The 20,950-nt window shown below is 43.3% G+C and overlaps 1 protein-coding gene and 1 non-coding gene across 4 annotated transcripts in view; both read left to right on the forward strand.

Annotated features, from left to right (window-relative positions):
* KIF16B (kinesin family member 16B) overlaps positions 1–20,950 on the forward strand; it is a 275,553-nt gene that overhangs the window by 227,556 nt on the left and 27,047 nt on the right. For 2 of the 3 annotated variants that reach the window (XM_060285362.1, XM_030872530.2), the window contains one exon: positions 8,726–8,809. The exons of the other annotated variant lie outside the window; for it this stretch is intronic. In XM_060285362.1, the coding sequence (XP_060141345.1) occupies positions 8,726–8,809 (84 nt within the window). The remainder of the gene's footprint in view (positions 1–8,725; positions 8,810–20,950) is intronic. 3 annotated transcript variants of the gene reach the window in all.
* LOC115861667 (U6 spliceosomal RNA) lies at positions 3,755–3,861 on the forward strand. The gene has a single exon (XR_004042854.1). It is a non-coding gene; the product is annotated as a U6 spliceosomal RNA (small nuclear RNA).

Genomic DNA, 20,950 nt, shown 5'->3' on the forward strand with positions numbered 1-20,950 from the left:
GATCAGAAACCAGAAATCCTATTTGAATAGTTTTAGTTTTACAGAAAAATAATGTGAAGGTAATACAGAGTTTTCATATATCCCATACCCACTTTCCCTGTTAACAGTTCACATGAGTATAGGGCATTTGTCACCACTAGTGAACCAACACTGATACATTATTATTATTATTAACTAAAGTCTGTACTTTTGAGATTTCCTTAATTTTTACCTAATGTCCTTTTTCTGTTCCAGTATCCCATCCAGGATACCACATTACATTCAGTCACTATGTTTCCTTAGGCTCCCTTTCGCTGTGAAAGTTTCTCAGACTTTCCTTATATTTAATGACCTTGATATTGTGAGGAATGATGGTCAGGTATTTTAGAGAATGTTCCCAATTGGGATATGCCTGTTTTTCTCATGATTAGACATTTGTGTTTGGGGGAGAAAAACCACGGAGGTAAAGTGTCATTATCATCACATCATATGAAGGACACACACACCATCAGTGTGACTTATCCCTGTTGAGATTGACCTTGATCTCCTGGCTGAGGTTTCTCCCCTGTGAGGTTCCTTGGTTCCCCCCTTTCTATACTGTTCTCTTGGAAAGGAAGGCACTGCACAGCACACATTCTGCAGAGCCCACGTTTTAGGGGTGGAGAGAGATGCCCCCACTTCCTGGAGGGTGAGGTATCTACATTAGTTACTTGGAATTCTTCTGAATGGGTGGCTTGTTTCTTCTTCCCCATTTATTTATTTACTTGTTTATTTCATCATATATTGGGGTTTAAGGCAATACATTTTTAAAAATTTTGTTTTTCACGTTTTTCCAACTTAGGCTGTATGCAGCAACTCTTTGCATTGGCACCTGTGTCCCTGTGACACACTCCCATCATTGTGCTTTTGGTTTTAAATACATCTTCCATCTCTTCTTTTTTTAATTTTTAAAAGTTTTTAAATTTATTTTATTTATTTATTTTTGGCCGCGTTGGGTCTTCGTTGCTGTGCACGGGCTTTCTCTAGTTGCCGTGAGCAGGGGGCTACTCTTTGTTGCAGTGAGCGGGCTTCTCATTGCGGTGGCTTCTCATGTTGCAGAGCACAAGCCATAGGCGCACAGGCTTCAGTAGTTGTGGTGCACGGGCTTAGCTGCTCCGTGGCATGTGGGATCTTCCTGGACCAGTGCTCGAACCTGTGTCCCCTGCGTTGGCAGGCGGATTCTTAACCACTGCACTACCAGGGAATCCCCAATGTGCTTTTGGTTTTGAGCACTTTCTTGATCTCTGGCACTACAAGATGCTTTGGGCTCATCTTACGCGGTCCCCATCCCAGTCCTGGAATTAGCCATTTCTCCATGAGCTGGCTCAGTTTTCTGCTCTTTTCCCCCCACTGTAGTCTCTTCTTTCAACCTGTGTATTGCTTCCTGCTTTCGGTTCTTTTTTATGGGCGTTTGTGGTTCCTTAAGACTGTGGATAATTTCTTCCCTGAGTTCTTCTTGTCTTTGGTCAGTCCTTGTACCTCTTCTTTATCTGCCTTTTGCTTCTCTTTTATTCAGTATCTCTTCACCTACCCTTTTTATTCATAGTTCAGTTTCAGTTCCTTCTAATTATTTCTCATCTTTAAGTGAAATGGACTAATTTTAGGGGAAAACACCAGTGAATCATGGGGACAAGGAAGGGACAGACCCTGGGGAGGGGGAGGCAGCAAGCTACCACACGCCTAAACCTTTGCCTGGAATTTTTCTGAATTTTTTTCCACCAGTTTTTCCCTTTGCATCGAGGCACATCTTATTTTCTGGTGTTCGCGGGGGCAGTGGGTCACTGTCTGTGGCAGTAAAGCCAGGTGCCTGCCTCTGGCCTGTTTTCTCTGCCAACACCTTGAGCAGCTCTGGGTTCTCCCCGCACAGGCCCCTACTGCCCTCCTCTTTGCTGTGGGTTCCCCCCACCTTCTCCTTGTCCCCAGCTTTAGTCTTTAACATCAGCGTCATGCAATAGCTGGGGGCTTGGATGCCGACCCTGGTGGACAGCTTGTGGCCTGTGGCCTGGAGAGGAGGACAGGGAGGCTGGGCTCCCAGCGGCTGCTGGCCTGCTTGTGGGCTGCAGTGGTTTCCTACTTTGGAGTCAGAGTCTTTACTTTTTTTAATTTTTATTGGAGTATAGTTGATTTACAATGTTGTGTTAGTTTCAGGGATTGACAGGGAACTCTGCTTTTCATCTCTTGTCGTTCTTGGTGCTTTTGAAGGTGTGAAGGGATGCAAATAAAGGCTTTACTCCACCGTATTTAACCCGAGCTGCTCCATCAGGTGTTACGGTTTGTAATCATACTTTTTTAACATGAGACTTTATCCGTGAAAGTTATAAGGGGGAAATGATGGGTTTTGCTCTTTATGAAAATGAAATCTTTTTACTTTTTCATGGAATGGTGTACTTGACTCTATGATGTCACTTTTTGCCAAAATGACCTGTATATTCAGTACAATCCCGATAAAAAATCCCAACATACTTTTCGGGTAGAAACTAGCAAGCTGGTTCTGACAGAAAATGAAATCTTATAAAAAGAAAGAAAATGATTTTTTCCTCATTACTGAGTCCCAAGTATCTTGATCATTTTTATATAAATCAGAAATATTTATCTGAGTTCCTTTAGAATTGAGTAGGTGTGAGGAATATGGAACTTCAGGAACTTTAATTTTTAGAAATGTAGGACACTGTATTTCCTTTGTCAGAGGTTACAAAGGAAATCAAAGAGGAATCTCTCCTCCACCCACGGATGCCTTCTACCGTTCCTGACAGCATTTCTCATGGAAATCAGATCTCGACCATCTGCTAGATTCAAAAATGAAGCGATAAAAATGAAAAAAAATTTAACCAAAAAGAACTTGAGAAGAAATGTAAATGTACAAATTATATCATTGATTTTATTTTCAATTTGCTGTTAGGTTAAGAAGCCAAACAAACAAACAATAGATGTCAGTGTATGTAGGGCATGAGGGGAAAAGTCAGGGACAGTCACCCGCTCTCTGAGCCTCTCTTGTATTCTTAATTTGTTGGAAATATTACTTTTCAGACAGCAGCGCTTTCTGCAAAATAGACGAGATCTTTTCCTTTTGTTGGCTCTCCAGGCACATTATTTGTCCTGACCAGTGGCTCTTTCTATCTTGGTAAATTGTACGTTTTTAAAAACATATGGACACTTTAAATAATTCACAATCCGGAAATGAACCCTACAGAGGATTGCTTTTGCTGTTCTGTTTCAAAATAAATGAGGTGGTCACTTTGTACCTGGGGAGAGAAAAAGTTCAGGCCGCTCTTCTACCCCAGATTTCTAAACCCTTCTAAGGATTTATATAATAGTGAAGATATAAAGGATTATAAGGATTTTATAGTAAGAATGAAGCAGCAGTTCCTGCGCTCTTTAATCCAAGTAAAGACTATGATGGTCTTATTTTTTTTTTCTTTTCAAAAGACAGGCTGTTGTTGAGAGTAGCAACCTAATCCCTTCTGTGTCAACAACTATTGGCCCCTAAATGGCTTCCGTGCCACCTGTACTGTTACTGTTTCCCCAACTCCTTGGCTATTTTAGTGTTGCGTTTTTAAAATATAAGATATTTCTAGTTCTGTTTTATTTTTGAGTGCTTGAACATTCTTTTGAAAGAATATTGGTTTAGATGTAGCCAATCAACAATCCCTCAACTGAGAATATTTACCCTTGGCGGGTAAAAGCAGCTGGGAACTTATCTTCGGCCTAGTAGTCATTTAAAAATGTCAGAAGTTTTGTGCTCACTTTGGCAGCACATATACTAAAATTAGAACAATACAGAGAAGATTAGCATGGCCCCTGTGCAAGGATGACACGCAAATTAGTGAAGCATTCCATATTTTTAAAATGGGCAGAAGACCTAAATAGACATTTCTCCAAGGAAGATATACAGATTGCCAACAAACACATGAAAGGATACTCAACTAATCATTAGAGAAATGCAAATCAAAACTACAGTGAGGGGCTTCCCTGGTGGCGCAGTGGTTAAGAGTCCGCCTGCCGATGCAGGGGACACGGGTTTGTGTCCCGGTCCGGTAAGATCCCACATGCTGCGGAGCAGCTGGGCCCGTGAGCCATGGCCGCTGAGCCTGTGCGTCCGGAGTCTGTGCTCCGCAACGGGAGAGGCCACAACAGTGAGAGGCCTGCGTACCGGAAAAAAAAAAAAAAACTACAGTGAGGTATCACCTCACACCAATCAGAATGGCCATCATCAAAAAATCTACAAACAATAAATGCTGGAGAGGGTGTGGAGAAAAGGGAACCCTCTTGCACTGCTGGTGGGAATGTAAATTGATACAGCCACTATGGAGAACAGTATGGAGGTTCCTTAAAAAACTACAAATAGAACTACCCTATGACCCAGCAATCCCACTACTGGGCATATACCCTGAGAAAACCGTAATTCAAAAAGAGTCATGTACCAAAATGTTCATTACGGCTCTGTTTAGAATAGCCAGGACATGGAAGCAACCTAAGTGTCCATCGACAGATGAATGGATAAAGAAGATGTGGCACATATATACAATGGAATATTACTCAGCCATGAAAAGAAATGAAATTGAGTTATTTGTAGTGAGATGGATGGACCTAGAGTCTGTCATACAGAGTGAAGTAAGTCAGAAAGAGAAAAATAAATACCATATGCTAAGACATATATATTGAATCTAAAAAAAAAAATGGTTCTGAAGAACCTAGGGTCAAGACAGGAATAAAGATGCAGACGTAGAGAATGGACTTGAGGACTCGGGAGGGGGAAGGGTAAGCTGGGACGAAGTGAGAGAGTGGCATGGATATATATACACTACCAAGTGTAAAATGGATAGCTAGTGGGAAGCAGCTGCATAGCACAGGGAGATCAGCTCGGTCCTTTGTGACCACCTAGAGGGGTGGGATAGGGAGGGTGGGAGGGAGACGCAAGAGGGAGGGGATATGGGGATATATGTATATGTATAGCTGATTCACTTTGTTATAGAGCAGAAACTAACACACCATTGTAAAGCAATTATACTCCAATAAAGATGTTTAAATTAAAATGTCAGAAGTTTTATAAGGGGTTTAACCTTATGGAATTGCTGATATTCAACCATTTTTAACTTCAGAACTGGCCATTTCATCTCATTCAACCTAAGAGCTTACAGATAGCGAAGCCTAAACAGCACTGTCAAGATTCTCTAAAAAGGAGAAATGGAGGTAGTTTCCATTCTGTCAGAGGGAAGAGGTTGGAAAGCTGTTTCTGATGTAAATATAATTATTTTAATGGAGGCAATACCTTGCCTCACGCCCTTACCTTTCTCCTTCAGTTTGTTCATGTCCCAGCCCCATCAAAAGGACATGGACCCCGTTGGGTGCATTTATCATGAATCACGTGGGAACTTCTGTTCCCGTTCCTTCTCTCCCTCCCTCCAACACTTCACCTCCATCCTTCTTATGTTTTATTTTGTGAGGAGTCAGTTGACAGGAGCTAATAATCCCAGGACAGACTTCCCAGGACCCTGCCTCCAGACCATCCCGTTCCTGTTTTCCCCACCGTGGTCACTGACCCCTGTCACTTTCCTGTTCCCTTGTTGGTGCAGGTCCTCAGTGAGGTTTGTTGACAGCTTCTGGTGGGCCTGTTGACTACTGCCAGCAGCTGTCCATCATTTTCCTGGTTAATACACACTGGGAGGGGTTACTGTCTTTTATTTGGGTTCTCAAGGACTTCAGAAGGGTCTTCCATACTCTGCAGACACACTTTACAGCCTTGTTATGAAAACCTAGAGTCAGTCCTGGTTCCTCGTCTTGACTCAGCCACCCCATGACTTGGAACCATTCTAAGTCACTGACCTCTGACCCTGTGTTTCTTTATCTCTGAAGTTAAATTGTTGAATATTATAGTCCTGTGATTATGTGCCTCAGTGCCATTTAAGGTTGCCCTTTTCTTCCTAAAATCTGTATTATAGATAATTTATACACCGTTATTTCACAGGGTGGATCGTCATAGCACAAGATACTAGCCTCCATCCCAGGGTGGAGTACATACCACCACTGACTACGAGGAAATGTAAATGCTTGCTTCCCACCTAGTTCAGCTGCCAGAGGGTCCCTTCAGTGCACCAGTTCTGAGCGAGCATGCAAGTATGACTGTAAGTTTCCCCCAACAGAAACCACGTCACCTCATCAGCCACAGAAGAAAATGACAAAACAACCAACTGTGAAAGCATGCTTGCCAAGCCTTCAGCATCACTGCGTTTGGTGGGGGAACACATTTGTACAAGATGAAGTCGAGGCTGGACGAAGCCCAAAAGACACGTTCTGGGTACCTGTCTTCTCTAACCTGCAACATACGGGAAGTGTGTTCGTGCCAGTGAAGTCAGGGTTCCAGAAGCCCCTTTGCTCCCTGAAGCCACATCACCATTCCAGGGATGGGGAGAGGGAACCAGGGATGTGGCATGCTGCGTTCTTAGTAATTACCAGATCTCTAGTAAATAGTAAGTGTAGCTAAGGCCCATTCGTCATTGCTTCACTAAATCTTCACAGATAACCGGTAACGTTTACTACCATTGCCTGTGGTTTTTTTTCAGCAGAGAATACTCAGGCTCAGAGAAACAAAGTAGTTAGCTAGTTAGTGGTCAAGATTCAAACTAGTCTGTCTTACTTCGGTGCCCATGGCCTTTCACTTTACCTTGAACAGATTTTAAAGTTGCCTGTAGGCAACCAGATTGGAACATTGGTGAGAGAAGGAGAAGGAGGTCCCACACCCCACCCGCTCCAAGGTTTGGGGTAGAAAGAGCACTTGAGTTTGAAAGGAGCAAACCTCTGACTTCCACTAACTTTGTAAAAGGGCTCTAAAGTCATCAAAGACACCTCGAAGAGAGGGAAAAGGAAGAATGACTCTTAATAAGAAAAAGGCATATCCCAATAAAAAATGGCCCAAAGAGTTGAACAGACACTTCCCCCAAATGAGTAACCAGATGGTCAATGAGCATGTGAAAAGATGCTCGACATCATGGCTCATTAGGAAAATGCAAATCTGAACCACAGTAGAAATCACGGCATACCCAGCAGCATTGCCAAGATGAAAAAGACCACGGCACCAGGCGCTGGTGAGGATCTGAAGCCACTGCGTCTCTCAGTCACTGCCGGTGGGAGTGTTGGTGGTAAAACTGCTTTGGGAAACCATTTGATAACTTCAGGTACAGCTGGACACTTGCATTCCATATGACCTAGCATTTTCACCCTTCAGACTATGACCAGCAGGAATCCCTACATATGTTCATAGGAAACATATGGAAAACCTATAGGAAAATGTTCATAACAGCACAATGCCTAAGGGCCAGAAAGTGGAAACTAGCCAAAAGCCCAATAGCCAGAGACTGAACAGACCAGTGGTGGAATGTTCACATGGTGGGATGCTGTAGCCACAGGAATGAGCAAACTGTTGCCACACATGGCAACATGGGTGGACCTCGCACACATGAGGTAGAGCGATGACGGTGGACACAAAAGGGTTCGTGCCATATGATGAAGCTGAAAAATGTGAAAAACTAAACCATGCTGTTAGAAGTCAGGCTAGCGCCAGCCTTTTACAAGGCAGGAGGGGAGTGCCAGGGGTTCCTGGGCAGCCGGGGGTGTTCTCCTTTGATCTGGGTGGTGGTTACAGTGTGTTGAGATGTTGAAAATTCACCAGTTGTTCACTTAGGATATGTGCATTTTGCTGTATGTATATTCTCCTTTGGTACTAAGTTTTCAAAGTCCTATACATACAGATGTTAGTTCTTAATTTTTGATTCCCACTGTGGCAATATAAATTTAAATCAGCCAAGCTTTGCGTATGTATAAAGTAGGAATTTTGTGGCACATTGTGACCTATATTGTGGGAGAAATATTCTTTTTTTTTTTTTTCTTGATAACTCTTTGTTGACCTCTCAGTGTGTCTGAACCCGACAGGGCGAGGAAGGAAGGAAATAGTGAATTTCATCAACACCAGCGATTATTACCGCTCAGCGTTCATTCAACCAAATCCACGCGAGCTGGTCAGGTTTCTGGCAGATTATAGAGCTCTTTCTTGCCTTGGAGTCTATAAGAAAACTTACCTTTTCGTTATGATTTTTATACTTCCAAGAAAAGAAGCATAAGGAAAATACCTATGAAATTCCAAGACCTGGCTACAGCCAATTCTAAACCTTTATTCTCCAGGAGACAAGGAGAAAAGATTGAAAGAGAAGCCTTCTTTTCACATGGGCCATCTGCATTTGCAGTAGTATTTGAGAAAAGGCAATACGGAAAGTTTACAGAACTCTTTTACAAAATGTTCAGGTAGTATGCTTGTTGAGTTTTCAAATTCTTATGTCAACACAAATATAATTGAATTCTAGTATTAGAAGGAGACTAAAAGAAGAACAAACTTGTGTTTTAAAAAATAAAACATGTGAAACACCACCTGGCAAAGAGTCTACTACGTCGTCTGGGACAAAACACTGAGACTCAAGTCTGGCTTTCCTTTGAGGCCCCATCATCCTGCCTCTCGGGTGACCCTTGTGGAGCCTTGCCTGGTCTGTTCAAGGTCACACGGTTGGTGGCTAAGCAAGGCAGGCCCTACCATCTTTAAACTTCCAACCTCTTTCTCTTCCCCCCCCCACCATGATAGAGATTCCAAATAATGGATTAATAATAGCCCAAAGTTCACAGGTGTGATATTAATGCCTCTCTTATAAAATATGTATTTCAGCTCGCGACTCTTGAATTCCCTCCAAAGAAACTATTTGGAAACAAGGATGAACGTGTGATTGCTGAGAGGCGAAGTCAGTTAGAGGTAACAGAATTAAGCTTTTCTTTCTCTGTGTGCAGAAAGTTTGCCATCTGATTGACCAGTGAGAATTCTTCCTCTTAAACACTTAACTCTTGTTCACGGATGGAGAGATGCTGCTTCATGAACACAGGAGGTGGCAGCAGCAGATTGTAAAGTAATGAGATCAGTTTATTGAAAATATAAGTCCTTCCCCCCACCCCCAACAGAGCATTTTCCTGGGTTTTGAGGAGATACATTTATACCAAGGGTTAGGAAGCAGGTTGTGGGTGAGAACTGAATGTTCACGTAGACAGATGGTACACAATGCAGGCTGGGGGTAAGAAGCTTGCTGCCAAAAACTTGAATTAATTAACTGAAGATTTGTAGTATTGCATCGTTGTTACTTTTTCAAGGTGGCTGGAAGCAAAAAGACACATACCCATTTTAGTCATGGTTAGGTTCTGTTGGACTTATTTTAACTTCGTCTTCTGAGCCAGCTCCGTGGAGAGCTTTGGTTCAACACAACTGTTGTTTTTCTGACTGCCTCCCTGCTGGCATGCACTGTTGACTGCTCCATAGAGCTTGTATTGCTTTGCAGGCTAGAGCTGCTTATTTGGTTGGCATCTGATGCTACCGAGGCAGAGTGTGCTGAGGCATGGTCGCAGGTAACCCTCGAGCATGGGCTACCCTCTTGCCGCTGTGAGCCACTGAGGCAGGCAGGATAAAATTACAAATAGCTCACTCCAGTCAGCAAGCTTCCTGGGGCCTCGCAAAGTCCCCTCTGCTACTCTTTTAAGAGGAAGAAAAAGAAGACGTATTGCACGTGAAATCAAATAAGAGGAGGCCTGAGACAGCCCTTTCTGAATTGTGAAAGTCTCCGTAAAACGGCGGTATTTTTCTCATTCCTGGAGACAGCTAGTTTGAAATGGCTGCCCATGGAGTCCAGTGAATACCAGTGAACCAAGCCTTAGGGAAACCTCCAGAGGCTGGAGGTTGCAGTGAGAGCAAAAGTGGGGAGTGGGGACCGTGGAGAAATTGAAGACTAGGAGATTGTGGTCCACGAGGGGCATTTTAGAGACTTGAGATCTGCAGTATAGAAGTGATCTGAGGAAAGAAGAGTTTCAGGGTGTGGCCATGCTTACAGGCCTGTGAGTTAAACTATAGAATTACACCTTTGAAAGGGTGCTGGAACTATTACGACTGAAGTTTGGATGGGTCGTTGCAGGGCTCTAAAAATCAGCCTATGAGGTGGTATGACCCTGATACCCAACTGAAGAGCTTACATTCAAGGGAAAGGTTATCGTGGTGAGCCTGCTTGACCAAGTTCTCTTAAAGGTTTAATTGTATCATACAAACAATTTAAAACTCACAGTAGAACTAGTGATGGTTTTCTTTCCGGAACCCTTACCTGCGTCGGTAATCCAGACTTGTCTTTAATGGAAACGTGCAGAACGACAGTGTATAAAAACAAGTTTGTAAACTAACAGGAAGTAGCTGTTGTCATCCCTACTTACTCAGGGCTCTAATTAAATGCACATGGTGCCAGCCATGCCCCACAGATTGGGCGTTTGTGTGCTGTGCGTTTGTGAGCCCTGCTCTTGGGGACTCTTGTCTTTCCACTCCAGCTTCCAGAGTCAGAGCAAAGCTCAGGGCACCTTTTCATTCTTGGTACTTTCAGGTGGAACCCATGTTTGCTTTTTCAGGATCTCCTGCTTAATCACTTAGCCCTACCGAGCCATCAGCTGTGGACAAACAGAGTTTTATGTCAACATCTCTGCGGATACAAGCATCCCTCCCATTGCCCGTGACTGTGGTTTACCTGTGGCATTAACCCATAAGGAATGGATTCCCCACAGCTTGTGGAAATAGAGGGGCTTACATTTTAAATTAAGTGTATTTCGTCTCATGTTGACTGTTAAATCTTAGAATATTATGTTCTTGTCAAGGAGAGAGTGTAATTCAGCTTCACTTTACCGGAAAGTTAACCTGACATTCTTGAGTTGATTTCCTGCAACTATTATGATTTTTATTTTCAAGCTAACACCAAGAGTCACTGATGTAGTGCATTTTCATGTGAAAATTAACATTTATTGTCCCTGAGCTTCCTATTTAATTCAGTATACATTTATTTAATTCCTGATACATGCTGGGGACAGTGCTAGGTGTTATATAGAATATCAAGGTGAATGAGACACTTCTTGCCCTCAAAGAGCATATGTTTACATTGCTGTATGAAACTCTGCCTGGAGGTATAGTTGAATACGTAGGCACGTACAGAAAGGTGGGTTTCAGTAGGACACATTAGTACCGGCACACACCAATATACATGGTGTTTGCGCCAAAGGAATTATCCGCTGATTTTTAAAATCCAGAAACACAGCTCTACAAACCTCCTCACGCCGATCGAGCTGCCTAGGGCAGCGTTCTAAGCAAGCATCCAGTTGCGTTTCGATCTTCCTTGCTCTTAAAATAGCTGCAAGATTTGGACCTTGTGTTTGAGTTTATCAACAAAAAGTGTCAAATGTTTTCACGTGAAAGACACAGATACCTACTTTCTAACTTATATAAGGTTAAATCCTATTTATAAAAATGTTAAAATAATTATTCTAAAAATGATGGGTAACAGCAGAAATTTCTGCCTGTCACGAGATGTTCTAGAGATTAGTTTTATCACCGCAGAGAGAGGAATATTAGTGGTGTGTGTGGTGGTAGCCGTGTGGGGTTGGGGTGTGTGGCACCAGGAAAAGGCAGCAGTGAGTCAGGACGGGGTGATGCTCAGTGGCGAAGTGTACATTTGGCCTCCAGAACTCACTCTTATTGGTACACGTGTATAGGCGCCACCCACAAAGAGTTACCGGGACCACTGTAGCTTATAACCCGGGGCCAGGTTTTCCGGAATCTGGCCTGTTACTGCTTTGCATCTCATGCCCAAATGCCGCCAAGCACTTTTGCTCCACAAGAGCCAGAGTCTCTGGAGGTCTCTAACGTGGGCGGAACCCCCCGTTGCTGCCACCCCAGCCCCGCTGGAAGCGTTCAGTGTAAATGTGCACGTCGTGGGCAGACCCCGCTCTCGGGCAGCCAGAGGGTTCTGATAGCGGCTCTCCCACGTGTGACGCGGTGCTCAGCTCCTCCAAGCCCTCCTTGTAACGCGGACGGCAGCCCAGCAGAAAAGGCTGTGGAGGTAACAGGAAGTGATCACATCAGTCTCTGTCTGATGAGTTACGTGGAGCAGAAGGGTGCTTGTTACTGTACTTGAAGCCAGATGCCATTACCATCAGGTTGAACCTGTCATTGTCGTAGGTCAAAAATGGTGGAATATTGGCAATTCCGTAGGCTTTCACATAGTACTACTGCTGTCTCACATTTACTGGGTGTCTACTGAGTGCCAGGCATGAGTGAAAGGCTAGATATATCATGCCATTTACTCCTCCAGCCAGCTTTAGAGGTGACTTCTATTATTATCTCCATTTTACAGGTGAGAAAGTTAAGTCTTGGGGAGGATAAAGAAGGTCATGTAGCCAGTGAGTGGCAAAGCCTCAGTCTATACTAGAGTGTCTTTCAGGGCAGCCTCCTTCTCTTAATCCTCAGCACACTCTGAGCTTGAAATACAGCTGGGTCTTCTGCACACTTTGTTCTGGAATGTCCATGAGATTTCACCTCCACTTCTTTTAAGATTCTTGGTACTTTCTTGCTTGTATCAAAAGGTATGTTTATGTCTCAGATCTCCCCTATTATACTGTTCAGTTACTTGAAGGCAACAGAATCAACGTCTAATTGAATTCTTCATCTCCCATGATATTTCACACGTGCTTCACATTCACTGTATTATTCACTGAATTCTCAGAAAATCGGCCGATATTAGCCCCAAATAGATGAGTTTTTTGTTTTGTTTTCGTTGATTGATGAGAGGTGCATTTTGGGTCACTAATTTCAGAGAATGTTATCATCTACTTGGAAACATTTCTGCTAATCATCTCAGTAGTCTGTCATTTCAAGGAGTAACTGTAATTAATGAAAACAAGTGAAATCCTCTAATAAAACAGTAAAGCTTTCAAGAATAAAACGACTACCTTTAGGTGTAAGAACCTGAGAAGTTTCTCGGACGTTTTCTTGAACGTACTAGAGCAGGCAGCAGCCCAAGACCACTTCTTCCCCATTTTCAAGTCACTGGCTAGAGCATTATTAAGATGGATAAAGATAGTGTGGAAGCTTAGAGCATGGGCCTGGGGCGCTTCATCCTGGTCTCGAATCCTGGCTTTGTTCCTTTGGAGTTAATGTCACTGTCAGTGTCCTTTATCACTGACAAATGAAGACAAATAATACCACCATCTTCCAGGAGTTGACCTGACGGTTAAATGAGATCATGGACATCACACGGCCTCTGGTACAGAGGGAAGCACTCCGAAATGTTAGGTGGTACCGTGGTGAATGAAAGCGGTGGTGGCGACGAGGACAGTTGGCCACAGTGATGGCGCCTTCCAGCACGTTTCAGGTCTGCTTTAAGAGCCCGGGGAGGACAAAAGAATGCCCCCCACCTGCAGTCATGAAGTGTAGCAATGTGAGCACCTCAGTTTGTTACATCTATTTGCAAAATCAATTTCTGAGGACAAAGACACTAAGATGATGTGACTGTTCTTATGGTGACACCTGGAAGATACCAGGAATCTCACGGTGTAACACCACCGTTTCTTTCGCCCTGTAAAATTGTCATCGGAAATGTAGAAATGCTTTCTGATGACTGAATCACAGTTGAGCCACTGTCCAGTGTGAGAAAGATGAGAGGCCTAGGATCATTATGAAATGAGCACAGTTCCTCTGCGTTTACATAGCTGTTGTTCACAGCCGGTCGGCTCTCTCTGCATGTCTCCCGAGTCGCGGACAGTGAGGCTGCCCACTGTGGCGTCCCCAGCACGCCTGATGTACCCCAAGCCTCTGCCTGACAAATAGTGCGTTTCAGCCAGTGACCCCCAGACATACACCTACTTTTTTAACAGTATGTTAGATTTATTAATTCCCTGCCCTAAGAAAGAACAGATACCATGGGAAGCAGGGGGCATCTCAGCAAGGTGTTACCAAGACCTTATGATAGGACTTGGCCCTGGGTTAGGTGATTCGGGGCAGAGGGCAAGCAAGCGGACTTTGCTCTGGATTGGATGTTGGGCTATTTCTCTGATTGGGTGTCTTAATAATTCTTATCTGGAAGGCAAGAAGAACAGAGTGAGGTTAAAACTATGATCGATAAGAGACACAGCAGTCATCTTGTTAGCCAGAGGAGGGGGGTATTTGATCATTTTCATGGTTTGTACAGTATTCATGTTTTTGTGTTCAGACATGATTGTGGAGTGTTTTTTGTGTTTTGTTTTTCTTTCTGTCTTGCCCGTGGTCACAGAGTAGCCTTGCCTGGTCTTGGTGTCCTTTGGAGCTGTCTGCCCTTGACAGGAGAATACCGAGCTTAGCTGTGAGCACCAGTCCGGCCCTCAGCTGCGTCTCATCACTTTTTCTTACAATAGAGAGATGCCCAGAGCTCACAGGTGTCGTCTTTTCTAACGTGAACTAAATGAGGAGTTGTTTTCAAAATAAAAGTCTTGGTGGTTCCCATGCCTTACCTGCCTTACAACGTGGGTGTTATGGCGGCTGCCGTAGTGCTACGTCCCCCTGCCCAGCACCAGGGGCCACTTCCCTGCACAGCCCAGCTTTTCTGACTAACAGCAGTGTCTGCTTCTGTTGATACTTCAGTTTTATGTTACTTTCAAACCTTTGATTTCCAACAATAGAATCATTGTGGTTTAGACATTGTATAGGTTGAATCCTTTCAGTTTCACAGTAAATTTCAGGAGGTGAAAATCCTTGCATTTTCTCACTCGTTCGGCTACCTGAAAGGTATCTGGCAATTCTGTGCTTAACTGAACATTCTTTCCATCTATTCTCTGCTGATCTTACAGAACGGATAATGGCGGAACCATTACCAGACGTAGACAGAGGATGAGAAATACCTCACGGGAAGAACTGTTTCCCTCCTCATTTATGTTTTCATGTATTTTACCTTTTCTGGTTGTATGGTCATTCGTACTAGCAGTGACTGTTTTCTGTGATTTGTTGATCACAGAGCATTTCTGAAGGGGGTTGCGTGGCTGTCGCTGTGTGGGAGGAGACTGAGCTGGACTTTGGGGGCTGTTTCATCGCGGTGCTTCGTGAAGTCAGAGGGGCTAAAATTGCTGTGATCTGGCGTGAAGATTTGGGAAGGAGATGGGAAACTCCATGTGGTATTGGAATAATGCAGAAGGTTCTAGAGTCAGACCTGCACTTGCAACCCAGCTCTGTGAGACTACTCCCGTGTCCTGTGACCTTAGTTCCCTCCCTAAACTTTAGTTCCTTACTTGTTAAATGGCAGAAATCGTATCTGCTCCATGGAGTTGTTAGAATTACATGATGAAGTGTGTACACTGTGAGTAATGGAATTGTTAGAATTACATGATGAAGTGTGTACACTGTAAGTAAGCGGTGCCGTGAGGGGGAGGAAGTCTGGGAAAGAATGAACTCCAGAGGCAAAGTGCCCATCAAGAAACCATTTTACACAACAGAAGTCCTTCCATATCAGTGTAAGTTGGCACTTTATGGTCACATCAGAAGAGTGAGTCCCCATCTGGAGGGAAAATCCCACTTTGGTTTCCATGCAGAGTCTTTGGTTTAATTGAGAAGAAACCAAAATTGAAACACATGTTTACAAGGAGAGGATCAACCTCCAAACCCAGATGGAGGCTGGAGGGACAAGGGAAGCGCCCGCCATACTGTCAGTTTTACTCTGCCGTTTTTCCCCTTCCCCACGTGGCATCCTATGTGGGCTGATGGCTAACAACTCAGGGACTCAAAACTCACTGCAAGTGGGAAAACTCTTCCCCATCACTGGGCTCCCAATCTAAAGCTCTAAGCAGGCAGTCAGGGTCTTCGTGTCGTTACTGACTTGGGATTAAGTCAGCAGAAGCATCTCCGAGGCTGGAGCACCTCCGTCAGCTCAGACGTCCTCTCCTCGGAGAGCCCTGCCCCTTCACTCCCCACCAGATGCCTCTGTGGCTTCTTGGTCAAGCACTTTGCAGTGGTTGGGGGGATTTCTTTGTTTGTCAGTTTGTTTTTAAATGCTTTATATTTTACTAGAAGGTAAGTTCTGTGAGGACAGCGTTTCCAGCTGCCTATTCACTTCTGTCTCCTCAGTGCCTAGAACAGTTTCTGGCCCTTAACAGGCCCTCAGTAAGTGTTTGTTGAATGATCAGTTAAAGCTGCACGGAATAGCAAATATCACATATTTGTTCTGACAAAAAACATTTTCAAAGCCAGAGCACATGCATAAATGGGTTTAAATGCCACTTTGCAGTAGGCCACTGGGCTGGTTACTTACCCATTCTGAGCTTCATCATTCTCAATGGGAAACAGGGATAAGAAGAGCTAACTTTCAGAGTTGCTGAGCGGATCAAATGAGAGTGGTGTTTAAGAAACACCTGTGCAAGACATAGGCCCTAGCCTGTAATACATCCCAAATTGATACAGGATAATGGTTAAAAACATACATTATACAGTCCAGCAGACCTAGTTGTGGATCCTTGCTCTGCTACTTACTGACTGGGTAACCTTAAACAGGTTTCTTAACCTCTCTGTGGATCAGTTTTTCTCATCCTTAAAATGGGGATAATAATAGTACCCACTTCAGAGAATTGTTGTGAAGGTTAAATGAGATAATACATGTAAAATACTTGGATAGGCGCTGGATTCATAGCAAACACTAGAAATGATCATTCTTTTAAAAATTGCTACATTCCAATCGCTGTGTGGTGACTTACAGCATACTTTTAAAATTAAACAAAGTTCTAATTAATGCATAAGATAAAGATAAGAAAAGGAAATAAAAGGTTATTCTGGGCTTCCCTGGTGGCGCAGTGGTTGAGAGTCTGCCTGCCGGCGCAGGGGACACGGGTTCGTGCCCCAGTCCGGGAAGATCCCACATGCCGCGGAGCGGCTGGGACCGTGAGCCATGGCCTCTGAGCCTGCACGTCCGGAGCCTGTGCTCCGCAACGGGAGAGGCCACAACAGTGAGAGGCCCGTGTACCGAAAAAAAAAAAAGGTTATTCTGATTGAGAAGGAGGAAATAAAACTCTTATTCACAGGTGACATGATTGTCTCTGTAGAAAATCTAAAATAATTGACAGGAAGTCTCCTGGAACTGAAAAAATTATGGCAAGATTGCAGGATACATGGTTAATATATCATAGTCAATCACTTTCCTATATACCAGCAATGAAAAAGGGGGATTGAAATTTAAAACACAATAGAATGTACATTAGCACTCCCCAAATTAGATACTTAGGTAAACATTTAATAAAACATGTTTAAGATCTATATGAAGAAAACTATAAAAACTCTAATGAAAGAAATCAAAAAACTAAACTAATGTAGACGTAGTTCATGTTTATCGATAGGAAGGTTCAATATTGTCAAGATATCAGGTCTTGCAACTTGGTATATAGATTCAGTGCAGTCCCCCAGCAAGATATTTGTGGACATGGACAAACTGATTCTAAAGCCTATATGGAGAGGCAAAAGACCCAGAATAGCCAGTGCCATACTGAAGGCGAAAAACAAAGTGGGTGGACTGACAGTACCCAGCTTCAAGATTTAACCATAGGATTAGGAACCAAGATGGTGGAGTAGAAGGACGTGCTGTCACTCCCTCTTGCGAGAACACCAGAATCACAACTAGCTGCTGGGCAATCATCAACAGGAAGACACTGCAACTCACCAAAAAAGATACCCCACATCCAAAGAAAAAGGAGAAGCCACAATGAGACGGTAGGAGGGGCGCAATCACAGTAAAATCAAATCCCATAAGTGTTGGGTGGGTGACTCACAGGCTGGAGAACACTTATACCACAGAAGTCCACCCACTGGAGTGAAGGTTCTCGGCCCCATGTCAGGTTCCCAACCTGGGGGTCCGGCAACAGGAGGAGGAATTCCTAGAGAATCAGACTTCGAAGGCTAGTGGGATTTGATTGTAGGACTTCGACAGGACTGGAGGAAACAGAGACTTCACTCTTGGAGGGCACACACAAAGTAGTGTGTGCATCGGGACCCAGGGGAAGGAGCAGTGACCCCAGGGGAGACTGAACCAGACCTACAGCTAGTGTTGGAGGGTCTCCTGTAGAGGTGGGCGGTGGCTGTGGCTCACCATAGCGACAAGGACACGGGCAGAAGAAGTTCCTGTGAAGTACTCCTTGGCGTGAGCCCTCCCAGAGTCAGCCATTAGCCCCACCAAAGAGCCCAGGTAGGCTCCAGTGTTGGGTTGTCTCAGGCCAAACATCCAACAGGGAGGGAACACAGCCCCACCCATCAGCAGTCAAGCGGATTCGAGTTCTACTGAGCTCTGCCCACCAGAGCAACAGTCAGCTCTACCCACTACCAGTCCCTCCCATCAGGGAACTTGCACAAGCCTCTGAGATAGCCTCATCCACCAGAGGGCAGACGGCAGAAGCAAGAAAACTACAGTCCTGAAGCCTGTGGAACAAAGACCACATTCACAGAAAGACAGACAAGATGAAAAGGCAGATGGCTATGTACCAGATGAAGGAACAAGATAAAACACCAGAAAAAGAACTAAATGAAGTGGAGATAGGCAACCTTCCAGAAAAAGAATTCAGATTAACGATAGTGAAGATGATCCAGAACCTCGGAAAAAGAATGGAGGCAAAGATGGAGAAGATGCAAGAAATGTTTAACATAGACCTAGAAGAATTAAAGAACAAACAAACAGAGATGAACAATACAATAACTGAACTGAAAACTACACTAGAAGGAAGCAATAGCAGAATAACTGAGGCAGAAGAACGGAGAAGTGACCTGAAAGACAGAATGGTGGAATTCACTGCTGCGGAAAAGAATAAAGAAAAAAGAATGAAAAGAAATGAAGACAGCCTAGGAGACCTCTGGGACAACATTAAACGCACCAACATTCGCATTATAGGGGTCCCAGAAGGAGAGGAGAGAGAGAATGGACCAGAGAAAATATTTGAAGAGATTATAGTCGAAAACTTCCCTAACATGGGAAAGGAAATAGCCACCCAAGTCCAGGAAGCGCAGAGAGTCCCATGCAGGATAAACCCAAGGAGAAACACGCCGAGACACATAGTGATCAAACGGGCAAAAATTAAAGACAAAGAAAAATTATTGAAAGCAGCAAGGGAAAAACGACAAATAACATAGAAGGGAACTCCCATAAGGTTAACAGCTGATTTCTCAGCAGAAACTCTACAAGTCAGAAGGGAGTGGCACGATATATTTAAAGTGATGAAAGGGTAGAACCTACAAGCAAGATTACTCTACCCAGCAAGGATCTCATTCAGATTCGATGGAGAAAGCAAAAGCTTTACAGGCAAGCAAAAGCTAAGAGAATTCAGCACCGCCAAACCAGCTCTACAACAAATGCTAAAGGAATTCTCTAAGTGGGAAACACAAGAGAAGAAAAGGACCTACAAAAACAAACCCAAAACAATTAAGAAAATGGTCATAGGAACATACAAATCGATAATTACCTTAAACGTGAATGGATTAAATGCTCCAACCAAAAGACACAGGCTTGCTGAATGGATACAAAAACAAGACCCATATATATGCTGTCTACAAGAGACCCACTTCAGACCTAGGAACACATACAGACTGAAAGTGAGGGGATGGAAAAAGATATTCCATGCCAATGGAAATCAAAAGGAAGCTGGAGTAACAATGCTCATATCAGATAAACTAGACTTTTAAATAAGGAATGTTACAAGAGACAAGGAAGGACACTACATAATGATCAAGGGATCAATCCAAGAAGAAGATATAACAATTATAAATATATGTGCACCCAACATAGGAGCACCTCAATACATAAGGCAAATGCTAACAGCTATATAAGAGGGAATTGATAGTGACACAATAATAGTGGGGGACTTTAACACCTCACTTACACCAGTGGACAGGTGATCCAAAATGAAAATAAATAAGGAAACAGAAGCTTTAAATGACACAATAGACCAGATAGATTTGTTATTCATAGGACATTCCATCCAGAGACAGCAGATTACACTTTGTTCTCAAGTCCATGCGGAACATTCTCCAGGATAGATCACATCTTGGGTCACAAATCAAGCCACAGTAAATTTAAGAAAATTGAAATCATAGCAAGCATCTTTTCTGACCGCAACGCTATAAGATTAGAGATGAATTACAAGGAAAAAAACGTAAAAAACACAAACACTTGGAGGCTAAACACTACGTTACTAAATAACCAAGAGATCACTGAAGAAATCAAAGAGGAAATCAAAAAAATACCTAGAGACAAATGACAAAACATGACGATCCAAAACCTATGGGATGCAGCAAAAGCAGTTCAAAGAGGGAAGTTTATAGCTATACAAGCCTACCTCACGAAACAAGAAAAATCCCAAATAAACAATCTAACCTTACACCTAAAGGAACTAGAGAAAGAAGAACAAACAAAACCCAAAGTTAGCAGAAGGAAAGACATGATAAAGATCAGAGCAGTAATAAATGAAATAGAAACAAAGAAAACAATAGCAAAGATCAGTAAAACTAAAAGCTGGTTCTTTGAGAAGATAAACAAAATTGATAAACCATTAACCAGACTCATCAAGAAAAAGAGTGAGAGGACTCAAGTCAATAAAATTAGAAATGAAAAAGGCGAAGTTACAACAGACACTGCAAAAATACAAAGCATCCTAAGAGACTACTACAAGCAACTCTATGCCAATAAAATGGACAACCTGGAAGAAACGGGCAAATTCTTAGAAGGGTATAACCTTCCAAGACTGAACCAGCAAGAAATAGAAAATATGAACAGACAAATCACAAGTAGTGAAATTGAAACTGTGATTAAAAATCTTCCAACAAACAAAAGTCCAGGACCAGATGGCTTCACAGGTGCATTCTATCAAACATTTAGAGAAGAGCTTACACCCATCCTTCTGAAACTCTTCCAAAAAATTGCGGGGGAAGGAACACTCCCAGACTCATTCTATGAGGCCACCATCACCCTGATACCAAAACCAGACAAAGATACTACAAAAAAAGGAATTGCAGACCAATGTTACTGATGAATACAGATGCAAAAATCCTCAACAA

This window comes from Globicephala melas, chromosome 15 (assembly GCF_963455315.2).
Source record: "Globicephala melas chromosome 15, mGloMel1.2, whole genome shotgun sequence".
NCBI lineage: Eukaryota > Metazoa > Chordata > Mammalia > Artiodactyla > Delphinidae > Globicephala > Globicephala melas.